At 40.5% G+C, this 12,244-nt stretch overlaps 1 protein-coding gene across 1 annotated transcript in view; it reads right to left on the reverse strand.

The window, feature by feature from the left end:
- Window positions 1–5,612: 5,612 nt before the first annotated feature.
- TXNRD2 (thioredoxin reductase 2) overlaps window positions 5,613–12,244 on the reverse strand; it is a 50,100-nt gene continuing 43,468 nt past the window's right edge. Inside the window, exons 16-17 of the mRNA XM_084649106.1 lie at window positions 10,702–10,799; window positions 5,613–8,016 (exon numbers count right to left, since the gene is read on the reverse strand). Coding sequence (XP_084505232.1) covers window positions 7,893–8,016; window positions 10,702–10,799 — 222 coding nt within the window. The 3' untranslated portion in view covers window positions 5,613–7,892. The remainder of the gene's footprint in view (window positions 8,017–10,701; window positions 10,800–12,244) is intronic.

Here is a 12,244-nt window from a genome sequence, read left to right on the forward strand (position 1 = left end):
AGATACACAAAACTCATCAGGAGCAATAATCTGTTATAGTGGTTATACTAAGCACCCATAAAGAGTGGGTACAGGAGCAGTATATTGAGGGGAGCCCTCTTGGCATCCTTTAAATGCCATTAAATCATTACAGAAATCTAAGGTAGTAAGGAGTGACAAACTATGTGTAGAATATTTGTCCAACTCATACAGTAACAATAGCACATTCTTATTTGAGTGCCATTTGGTTAATGGTTCCATGTCACTTTACAAACATTAAGCCTTTATACCCATTCTACAGACGGTTAAAATGAAGCAGACATGTAAGTGAGATGCCAGTGTCATAAACTAGAGCTTTAACTAGAAACCTGGAATCTTGACTCACGGTCCTGTACTCGATCCACTTCACAAAACTGCCTCCAGGCTACTATCTGAATTCCATGTGTATTGTATAGAAGGGTCTGAAAGTCCTTTAATAAAAAGCCTTCTGTAAGACAGACGTGTAATGGCTCTTGGCTTTATTATTGCATGGAACTGAACATGTCAGGTAGGTGCTGAACATACACAAAGTGTCACTAAAATGAGGCATTCACCTCATGCTAGACTGGAGAGGGCGAATGAGGCTGAAAAGGGCCCAGTTAACCAGATAGCCTACGCAAGTTAATTCCCCTCAGGTGTGGCCTAACTCCTGATTGAGGTTGGAGCCCAGCTGAGGAGGAACAGGCAGGGCTAGTTTAAAGCCAGGAAGCTGGCAGTAGAAAGGGGGGCTGGAGCAAGGGAGCCTGCAATCTCCACCAAATTGTCCCAGGATTCACTTGCTGCAGGAGCAGCACCTCCTCCTGGCTGCTCTGGAGATTAGCTCCTTCCAGCTCCAACGTCCCCTTCCGTCGCTTGTGTGTGCCCCACAGCCATGCTCTTTGCGTAATTCAGGCTGCTCCCTCTTTGTGCTTGGACCTCCAGCCAGGTTGCTATGTGTCTTCCCCTTCCAGGGGTATCAAAGTCCCACAGGACAAACTGTCCCAGGCAGTCCTCAAATCCACTGCCCTGCCTGCATCACTTCCCCAGTGGCCAGCACGGAAACCCAGGCCCACCCTTTACTCCAGGTTCCAGCTCAAGGACCCTCTCATCAGGAACTAAGGTCTGCAACATCTTACCTTGCTACTGTTTCCCTGAGCCTTTTCTTACTCCGCCTCTCTCAAGCTTTCACACCATCACCCTTCTGGGCAAACCCCTCCCTCAGGGGTTGGCACCCCAGGCTTTCCTTCTTTCTCTCTTTAATGCCCAGAGAGTCACTGCAGGCTTTTCCACTGCAGCCCTGCTCTTTTCTACTGCCAGCTTCCTGGTTTTATACTAACTCCACCTGTTCCTTCTCAGATGGGCTTAATCATCAATTCACCTTTATGGCTGAGGAAGAGCTCAAACTGGCTAGTTTTATGCAAAGAGATTTCTTTAAATGGGAAATTTTAGCATGCATGTTATAGATTCATAGGCCAGAAGGGATCATTATGCTCATCTAGTCTGACCTTCTGTAGAACACAGGCCAGACAACTTCCCCAAAATAATTCCTAGATTTACAACCGCATGCTGCAAAAACAGCTAGGAAATCATATTATTTTACTTGACAGTGTGGGATACGGTGCTCAGTTTTAGCATCAATTTACTATCCTAACTCCTCCCTAGACTGGCAAATTCACTAACCTGCCGGCATGCTGACATGGCTTAAGGGTTTCATTATACCCATTAACAATTAGATCATTTTCCTTTGTTCCCGCAACAAGTAGGGTCCCATCCAGGGCTACAGAGCACCAGTAGATTGAACAATGTTTTCTTAAGGCATACACAAGATTAAACACTGTTAAATCTGATGCATAATACCACAACATTGCCAGGGTCTTTTTAACGTTCATGTGTCTCATGGCAAGATGACTGACAAGGGCTACAATAAGGTGCTGAAAGGAATATTTCACCTGGCCCCTCAAACTTCAATGTAGAGGATTAGAACTAAGAAGAGCTGACAATATTGACTGAGTGCTACGATGGAAATATAATTAGCTAGCTGACATTTAATGGACAGAAATGCTCAGAATTTTTCACCAATTAAAGTAATTACATCAGAACCTGTATGTGCTGCCTTGCAAAAACCGCTGGTTTTTAATCCCCCTGATATAATTTAAATTTGGCACTGGAACCACTGCATGTGTGTATGTTGTGGCTTTTTGCTGGAGCATCATTAGAAAATTCTTCTATGCAATGCTAAAAAACAAAAGTTCTCTTAACACAGTGCGCACTGAGTCTGAAAGAGCAGGCAATGTGTTTGATACAAATAACGTGGCTAAGTGTGAAGTAAGCTTGGAGAGATGAGTTTGATTTCAAAAATCCCTGAATTAGGCCAATATGGGCATATTTTGCTGCCAGCCTTCAGCTGGATGTCTGGCTGTCCATTGTGCTTCTTATGTTTTTGAACACTGATTAAAGTCTGCTCTTAAGTGTAAGTCTATTCCTATTTAACACCGCACTTAAGCATGTGTTTAAATCCCATTGAAGTCAGTGGTTAATGTTAACTTTAGGTCTGTTGGTTGCATTGAGACTTAAGCATGTGCATTGCTGAATAGGGATGAACTAGCTGAGTCCTAGATTAATACATTCCAAGGCCAGAAGGGACCATTGTGATAATCTAGTCAGACCTCCCGTATAACACAAGCCATGAACCTTCACCAAAAGAACTCCTAGAAAAGATACCCTTTGAACAGGGACTTGAACCGTGGACCCTCAGATTAAAAATCTGACCCTTTGTCAATTGAACCAACTGGGCTCATTTAAAAAAAAAAAAAAAAGCCAATTTAGCTAGGATTTGAACCTGGGACCTCTCTTACCCTAAGCAAGATATACACACCTCTAGTTCAACAGCTATACCTCCATTGCGGCTACCTGTGTGTCCTGGCTACACTGCTCTACTCATGGTAGCTACCAGCAGTACGCATACACAAGCAGGGGAATCACAGCAATTGCTTGTAGTGTAGAGGCAGCCTAAATAATGCAGAATACTGAATCCCCAGGTTTAAAGACTAGCCTAATTGCATCAAGATATGCCTGTTCTGTTATTCTTTTCTCTATTTTAATTTGCCACAGAATTAAAATTTTATGTTGAAACTAAGACAAATGGGTCCAGAAAGCTAAAAGCTACAGTGAAACCTCAAGAGATCAACTGCGTGTGAGTGAAAAGGCCTTTAATACAGCTAAGTGACAGTATTCCTTTTCAAGACCACACCAAGGGCAGAATCCATACGAGAATTAATTTTAAACTAACCAGTTAGAGGTCTGATTATCAGGTAATACCTAAGTGGGAACTTCTCACCAAGGAGAGCAGACTAGAGAGATAAAAGGAAGTTGAGAATGAAACCAGACAATGTGGTTCTTTCTCCTCTGATGGACAGAAGTTCATCGCATGGGCTACAACAACGTTCCACTAAAGTTAATTCCTAATTTCTTTTGCAACATGTTTTCTCCTAGCACTACCCATAATCAACTAGTTAGTTTCACTGTAATGCAGTTTCACTATAATCCATTTTATTTGTGCCTTGTAAACAAGGCAAATAAATGCTTTGTTTAATCCTTTGACTTCCCAGTGTTTCAAGGGAGTTTCCCCTTAGCATGCTTCTTGAAGGCACATCATCATCAACACACATGTATTATGAGCCAATCCGGTAGCTCTCATTACCTGGGCAAGCCATGAGAATATTTGAAAGCATAGTTACAGAGCGTAAGGAGTTCCTTTGTTTTAAATTTAAAATAAAACAAGGTCACCCTGCTGTGCTGTAAAGCTAGAAATCCATTAAAGTTTTCAGGGGCTAGTAACTAGAGAGATTAGGTAGCTGAGAGATATGTCTGTGACTTCACGTTCTAGGCATTGAATTTCATTTGGTGACTGTTTTTAGTTTCCTTACCAATCAGCATCCCACCAACAGAAACATTAGAATAAAAAGGCCCCACTTTTAATTGATGACCACTAGGATGAAGTTTTCAGTAAGCACAGACCATGCTTGTAAATTAAGTTAAGCAAAGACATTGCAACATAGTCTTTAAGAAAATCATTTATTTGTCCATAATGTAACAATAAATATCAGGATCATATATATATATATATATATATATATATATTTAATAGGGGTCCAGCAATCCTCAGACTTGTCTACTCCACTGTGTGGTTTGACACACAAGCCATCATTAGCTGGCACCCCGAGAAGACAGCCTGACTGCATGTATTCATTTAAACATACATTTTCACTTACACACAGAGTAAATAATTTGCAGCATCTATCAGACTTTGCACTTGACATTAGACAGGCTGATTTTATTACAAAAGGCTATCCCTGGAGAGCACACAAGGAATCCACCAAAAAATAATACCAATCCAAGTAGTTTTCAGTTACTCTGCCTCACTCTTGGTTCTGACACATCAGTGTTTTGTAGCTATGAACGTACATCAAGATTTACTTCAGTGGACAACACGTTGTAGTCAATGAGGACCAGAGCCAGGATGCAATTTAAGATGCAAGATCAATTTTCATGGAGTCTATATAAGACCATATTGTGATTCTAAACAAGTGAAAATAAATTGTTGAAAACAAAAAAAGTCTCCCTTAGACGGCTACTTCAGACACTGATGATGTGGATTAATTTCACACCCCACATAAAATCTTGGACAGTTTCCCACCAGATCTCTTTACTGGTTGCAGTACAGCAAGTTGTTTTTTCCATTGGCAGTCTCATGATAGAAGGGAAATTAACTCATCTCACCTCCTGGGCCTCTCTCTAATGGCACATAATGCACAAAAACTCCACAGGTAGGACTGTGTACAACAGCAACATGGTCCATGGCTGAACCAGTGGGTGCCTGAGTAATGCATGCAAAGGGAATGAGCAATGCCATGGTTCAACACAGAGATCATTAGAAATTCTCACACATACACCTTATAACCAATTGAGGGCTGTTTCTCCTAGCAAGATCTCTGAAAACCGAAATGCTCTAGGTGAAGCAGATAATATGTCACAGCAGCTGAGAAAGATCAAATAGGTTTTGCTCTGAAATGCTCAATATTTAAATCAACTAAAATATTTTGAAAGAATTTTAAAGTTTACTGTAAGCTTTTTTTTTTTAATTGCTCAAAAATGTACAGAGGTGTTTTGGCTCCAATATTATGTTTCCGCAGGATGTCCTCTTTTACCAAAGGAGATAGGGAGGTTTTGACTACGCGTGTGTGAACATGACATTTTCAAAACATTTTTTATGAAGGGAGTAGCAACAAAAAGGCAGTACACCAAATACATTTCCGTTCCCAAAATGTTTCCTTTCACCTGCAAGTCCATAGACTTGTTCTTAGTGGTGACTCAAACAAATCAACATATGTGATGAGAAATGCAGAATGCTATATTCATTAGGCAACAGCGTTTGATTGAACCACTCCTCTCTTTTATGGACTATGCAGTACAAATCCTAGTTTGAACATGCTACTCTAAAATCTGTAATGTTAGGAGTCACAGATCTGGGAAGCAACTTATCCTTAATTTGTGTGTATGGTGCGGTTTTTTTGTTTGTTTGTTTTTAGGAAAAGCCGCAATAGCTGTGAATTGTATCTTGAAATTCTAGCTTTGTGAAACCAACTTAGAAATATTGTAACGCATCATATACAGCTTTTACTTTTATTTTTCTTGAACAGCAGTAGGAAACCTATTTGCTCTCTCTGTACTGCTAGGGTATATTATCTGCTTCACCTACAGGATCAAGACTTAATACATTTATAACACATTTAAGATTTACAGTGTCAAACTTTGGAAATGAGGCAGTTAAAACCCCACAGTGCTGGTTCTGTTTTGTTTTTAAAGTCAGATCCCTGAAAGGAATTTATTGTAATACCACCTTGATGGTGTGTTGATAAGTACTATTACACTTGTTTTGATAATGTCTGCTGAAGCTTCAGAGTTTTTCAATAGCTTCTGGGGCATGCGTTGTACAATTCTGGAGGCAAGATACGTTTTAAACTTAAATTAAATCCACCACTTGTCTATAGTATAACTCTCAGTGAAATAGTAAACTAACAAGGTTTTAAAACGGGCAGTCTAAGAAAAAAGTTTCAAAGATATACACGGTCAACGAACTGTTTTTAAGAACTTTGCAATTAACAGGGCGAGGATGGCTAGGAAACTGTCAAAACTCGTTTGCAAAAATATTGCTGTTTAAAATACAGCATGAAAGACTGATTTTTATTGTGTCTTTCTAAAGAATGGTAACTAACCCCTCCCCTTCCCACATGCATTGTTTTAAAGGGTTGTAAGTAAATATGTGATTGCACTTCTCAAAATACAGTATTAGCAATAAATTGCTACTTGAAATGAAAATCTGAGGGTTTGTGTTTTTGTTTTGCCTTTGTCAGGCTGCTATTTAACAGTATTTGGCAAAAGCATCTCTGCCATTGGATTTCTGTCTTGTTTTTATATTGTCACGTTAGTCAGGATCTCCCCCTTCTGGCCAATATGAAGAAGAAGCAGCTCACACTAGGTGAATGCTTTCTTCCTACAGGAAGTTTGGGCAATACGCTGAAAGAACAGTTTGCAGACAGGTATCTTAAGGTGAGCTCTGAACAGGTACATCTCCTTTCTGGGTTTTTTTTTAATATAATGCAGGTCAGATCCCAACTACCACAAGCTAATTGTGAGAGTTACAGCAGTTTTAGTTTATGAATGAAAATCTATTTTAAAAAACCACAGATCATATACACCCACTCCAATTCATGTCAAATATTTGAGCTGTGTGAGCAGCACACACAGCGTTCTATGTTCAATTCCAATTTTCAGCATTGCTTGCTATTTGGCATTGGAGTAGTAATTTGTGTGATCTGCCATTTCAATCTGAGCTGAAATTAATTGGTAATTTGAAAAATGTGCAGGGAAGTTCTCACCAACCCCAAAGTTCTTTCTGTAGGTGTTTAAATGGCAAAATTTCCTCATTTCTAAAGGAATTCTATGAGCTTCCACAATGACACACACTGCCTATGCCAACAGTGAACCCGCCCAATAGTGTAACAACCCTAATGATCACTTTATATTCTCCTCTATTACCAATTCCTGTACATCGTACATTTCCCTGAAACACTGAAGGCTGCTTACCTACTGCTATATGCTTTGGGATCTGTCTCCTGTCAATGAGCCCTGACTTTGAACTCTCGTGATTACCACCAATAGGGAGCTGTATTGCCCGGGCTGAGAAGGAATTATTGCCCATGTTCTCTATTCACTATCTGAGACCCTGGTTCAGTTCAGTGAGATTTGGACATCATTCCTCATGGATGAATTCTTGGGGGAGGTCAGTAGCAAGGTGTTCTATTGGGAAAACCCTGGCTACGGAAGTCACACATTCACTGTCAGAGAGCTCCAGATATCTGGCATCCTCTTCACCTCTGTTTCACAATGCATTTCTCTGAGGGATGACATCCAAGTGGGATTAATTTGCCAGTGGGTGGGAATGGTTAGTAGTGTGATGGCCACTGTTCCTGTAACAAAGTGACATTCATTTAAGTTTTACATGGCTTTAGCTGCCAAGTGATGGGCAAGAAACATTTTGATGTACAGAAAATGATGACTTTCTCTAGCTCCCAGCAAGACAAAGGACACAGGTACTTCAGAAGTGAAGGTTAAGTACTGCGTTGATTTTAAAGATGTGTGTGGGCAGTTCGTAAGGTAGGTACTGTATGGCTGGGATTGTAAAATTCGCTTTTTGTTGTCTACTGAAGGAGTGATACCTAGGAAACCTTGACTGCAGGACTACGATTACCAAAGCTGTGTCAGTTCAGAATGTTCTTTTTCCTTCTCAGTTCTACTGTGTGCTTTTAACTTCTGTCCAGGGATTGTACTTAACCTCAGCAACCTGTGACCTTTGCATCCAAACCAGAGCGCTTTGTAATATATAACTTGGTTACTTCCTCAGCACAGGTAGGGTGAATGCCAACTGTCTTCATCATCTGTGCATACGTAGCGCCACATCTACCAAAAAAAAATGAACAAAGTCATACTCTGTACACATAACACATCTGTAATGGCACAAAGCATCAGACTGGGTTTACCTTATTCTCTTTTTCCAGAGCAATATCGAGTGGAGAAATTACATTTGAAGCTATTGTCCAAAAAGCAAAGCAGAGACAATCACCAACACAACCATAGTCTATGAAGGTACTTACGTGGTAACCATTCAAGGATTTATCTTTACAACATTGTGAGGTAGGGAAGGATTATTATTCTTATTTTTATAGATGAAGAGTTGAGGTACAGAGAGATTAATTCATGTGCCCAAGGTCACATAGTGAGTGTGGTAAAGCAAGGAACTAAATCCAGATCTCGTGAGTCACAGTCCAGTTTCTTAACTACAAGACCATACTTTCAGGTATTAAAACATTTGCAGATGGACATCAGGTTTTCCTACTGGTAGCCATGTAGGAAAAAATCATAGTTTGGTTTGCAGGCAAAAATCAGCTGGAAGAGAGATGAGACTGCCCTCTCAGAATATCAGACGGGGTATGGTGCTTACACTTGCAATTTCCTATAATGCAAACAAGAGAAAACTTCTCCAAAAGGTACATAGCATGCATCCATGATTTCCACTTCTGCACCTGCCAATCCTACTTGGTTAATTCCTTCAGTCTTCTGACCACAAGAGGCGTAGACCTAGATGACCTTTAAGGGTTTGTCTACACTGCAGCTAGGAGTGTGCCTCTCAGCCTGGGTACCCAGACTCACGCTAGTTCTGTGCGAGCTAGTACACTAAATTAGCAGTGTGGATGCTGCAGAGCAGGAGTTCAGACCGAGGGGGTTAGGTGGGCTTGGATGGTTAGCCTCAGCTGCCATGTCCACACTGTTCTTTTTAGCATGATAGCATGAGCAAAGCTAGGGCCAGTCTGTCTTTCCATGCTGAGAGGCACACTCCCAGCTGCAGTGCAGTCATACCTAAAACGTGCCACTATTCCTGTCAAGTCATTTTCTGAAAATGCTGCAACATGATCAAAGATCTAAATTTAAGTATTGTTTCAGGCTGGAAAAATTAGATACTGAGAAAAAAGGAAGAAACCTTCACTAGTATCTAATATGCATCGGCGAATCCCTGTAGGATAAAAATCAGCAGAGACCACACGTTACCAGAGCACAGATTATTTTGGCAGGGGACATCCTTTTAAATGGGGGATAAAATAAGAGCTAATATTTGATCAAGTGAAATGGCAGTTCAGACTTACTACGCCTGTATTGTACATTATAAACCCAAGACTTGTGAAATACAGCAGTATACCAACACCAAGATTTGACCTTCTGAAAATCTGTTACTGTGGCTAGAGGCAAGGCAGAAAAGTGCTCCAGTTTCAAATACTTCCTTTGCATTGGTTATTTTGGATAAAACTTCAAAACGATAACCTCCTAAAAAACGCAATACTAGAATTTCTACCACTGGCAACTAATGAACTACACATATGTTGGAAATATGCATATTTGGGGTATACTGCAGTCAACAATTTCCAAGATATTCCTCACATGATACTTGTGGTCCTGCTGCCTTAGTCCTTTCTGCTTTTCATTTATGCTACACTCAGAAGTAAAAGCCAACAACGCCATAATAATATGGTGATGACATTTAGGACAACTAGCTGACATTATCCTTAGGAAAAAGTTTCTCAGGGATCAGAGTTTGCCTTCTTCATAAAATAGTATGGCGTTCGGAACTATACATTTAATTGTTATAATAAACATTTCTGAAGATGCAAGTCAGTGACAAAGGGAGGAATGAAAAAAGCATTCGGGCACATCTCAGATCTAGCGGTGATGTTCTGCACTTTAGAGAGAGGACTTAGGATTGTTCCTCAAGCTAGGAGTGAAAAGAAGGCAGGGGACTCAACCCAAGAGGAGAAAGTGCCTCACTATCAATGAAAACAAACTCTCATTCTACATCAGACCAATGGTTCACCTAGTCCAGTGTCCTGTCTGTCTCAGTGGCTGGTACCAAACATTTCAGAAGGTGTAAAATCTCCATATAATGGGAAATTATGAAAGAACTCCCAACACATAGGAGAAGCTTCTTCCTCACCTTCTCACTTAGCAGTTGGCTTATGCCCTGAAGCATAAAAGCTCATATAGGGCTCCAGGCAATGAAGGAGTTGTCTAGTCTCATTTAAGTCAGATGGTGGCTAGACTTGAATCAGGATCTGGAAGGTGGCACATTTAAAGGGTCGAGATCCTTAGGAGACCCGACTGGTATAAGGAGGCCTCTCATGGACAACACATCAAAGTGAACTTTTTTTTTAAAAAAAAAAGAAAAGGCTTGTACAGGTTTATAAAACCATTTCCTGCCTTGTGGGCGCAATGCTGGGAAAGGCTTCTCTGTCATTCTTTGAAGGAACCAAACTTAATAGGTGGACACTCAAGTTGATTTTTTGATGTAACAATGCCTGGCCAATCATACATTTTGCCTAAGTTGTTCCTTAACTATAGCCATTATTTCTTTAACTAAATCCAGTATATCGCAATGAAGAACGACAGTATTTTAGTGAAAATATGTGTAATACTACATAAAAGTAACATAAAACATCGATTCTTTATAGAGTTGCCAAAATTCAGCAGATATCTTTTATACTCTTACAATAACTTAAAAATCAGGCTTTAAAAGTAGAGACATTCCTTTGTACTTACTTTATTCCAAGAGCAAATCCTTGAATCACTTCACCTGCATTTGGTCCAATGAAATGAAGGCCAATGATCCGCTGCTCTTTTTTTCGCAGGCATACCATCTGAATGCAAAACATCATGGGGCATGAAGCTGGGCTTCCCCAAAGTACTAGTTCAGCCGCCTATCCCCTATGGAGCAAAGCATTTAACCACTGCTTAAATCCCACTGACTTCACTGGGATTTACGCATGGGCTTAAATGATTTGCTGAACTGAGGTTTTAATCTACATTCCCAACACTTCAGGCTTCTCTGTGGCGCATCCTGCAGACTTTAGCGAGTCATCAGTAAACAATGATTTAAAGTAAGTGATGTGCTTTGTGGTTTGTCAGGTGACATCTTACAAATGTCCTTGGTGGTCCAATACCCATCCTAACCTCATTTTGACCCAGATTGGCCAAGTTAGCACTTCTCTGATTGAGATACAGGCTGGTCACATGGGAATTCTTGGCAGCTGATTAGCTGAACTTCCAAAGATGGTCACCATTGACCACAGGTCATCCCGTGCCATTATAATTCAGTCAAAGAACATTTATGGCAGCCTGTCTGGCTAGGTACATTTACCATATATGCAAAGTGACTTTTTTTTAAAGTTAGTCAAGCCCAGGAAGGAGCGAAGAGTGTTGAATCTGCTGTGGGCAATTAAGAGTGTGGAGGCCTGACTCACTGAATGCTCACCTGTGTTCCAGAACAACGCTGGAAAGTGGATTATACAGGACAGCATCTTAGCACTTTCACTCTAAGAATAGTGACAATCTCCCTATGTAGCTGAGCATCTGTATCAGGCACTGAATCGCTACTGGTCCAAAAGGCTCTGCTACGCATGTCAGCCTGGACTGTTAAAGGCTGCATAGGGACTGTGGATTCATTCATCAACGCTGTATAACAGCAGTACTCCTGATAAGACATTCATTAATATTGAAAAGATTGTAAACAACAAAAAACCTCTCACAGAGGTTCAAAGTCAACTGCAAGTTTAATGTTTATTCACTTGTTTTGTGGGAGAGTTTAATAAGCATTATCTGCAAAGTGACTCCCAGCAGATATTGTATCACTGCCATCTTGTCCTCAAATCCTGCTCTACCATTACCTCTATCTAAACGTAATGGCTGAGGAGAAGTAATGACACTTCACTTCTTATGCTGGACAGGACATTGATAAAAGCAACCTAACTGTTTTTGTAGGTTGCGTTTGACAAATGTATAGAGGGAAATCCCTTCAACTATCAGTGTCGGGCATATCCTAGGCATAGGGTGTTAAGAGCATAATACTTTGAGCTGGACCTATTAGGTCAATACATTCATCCCACTGCAAAGGTAGAAGTTAGTCCCCCCTGACATAAAAATGTACCAGATATTCCACTGATATTATGCTTCATCCTTGCCAAGCTTCTTTCTACAGTCAAGTGGGCCTGCAAACCTTACAATCAGAGTAAATGAACTGTTCCAAAAAATGAGATTTGCTTCAGGTCTGAAGCTCTGGTGTAAAACAGGGAGGCCTTTGTGGCTT

The sequence above is a fragment of the Lepidochelys olivacea genome, assembly GCF_965140295.1.
Source record: "Lepidochelys olivacea isolate rLepOli2 genome assembly, chromosome: 15".
NCBI classification, from domain to species: domain Eukaryota; kingdom Metazoa; phylum Chordata; order Testudines; family Cheloniidae; genus Lepidochelys; species Lepidochelys olivacea.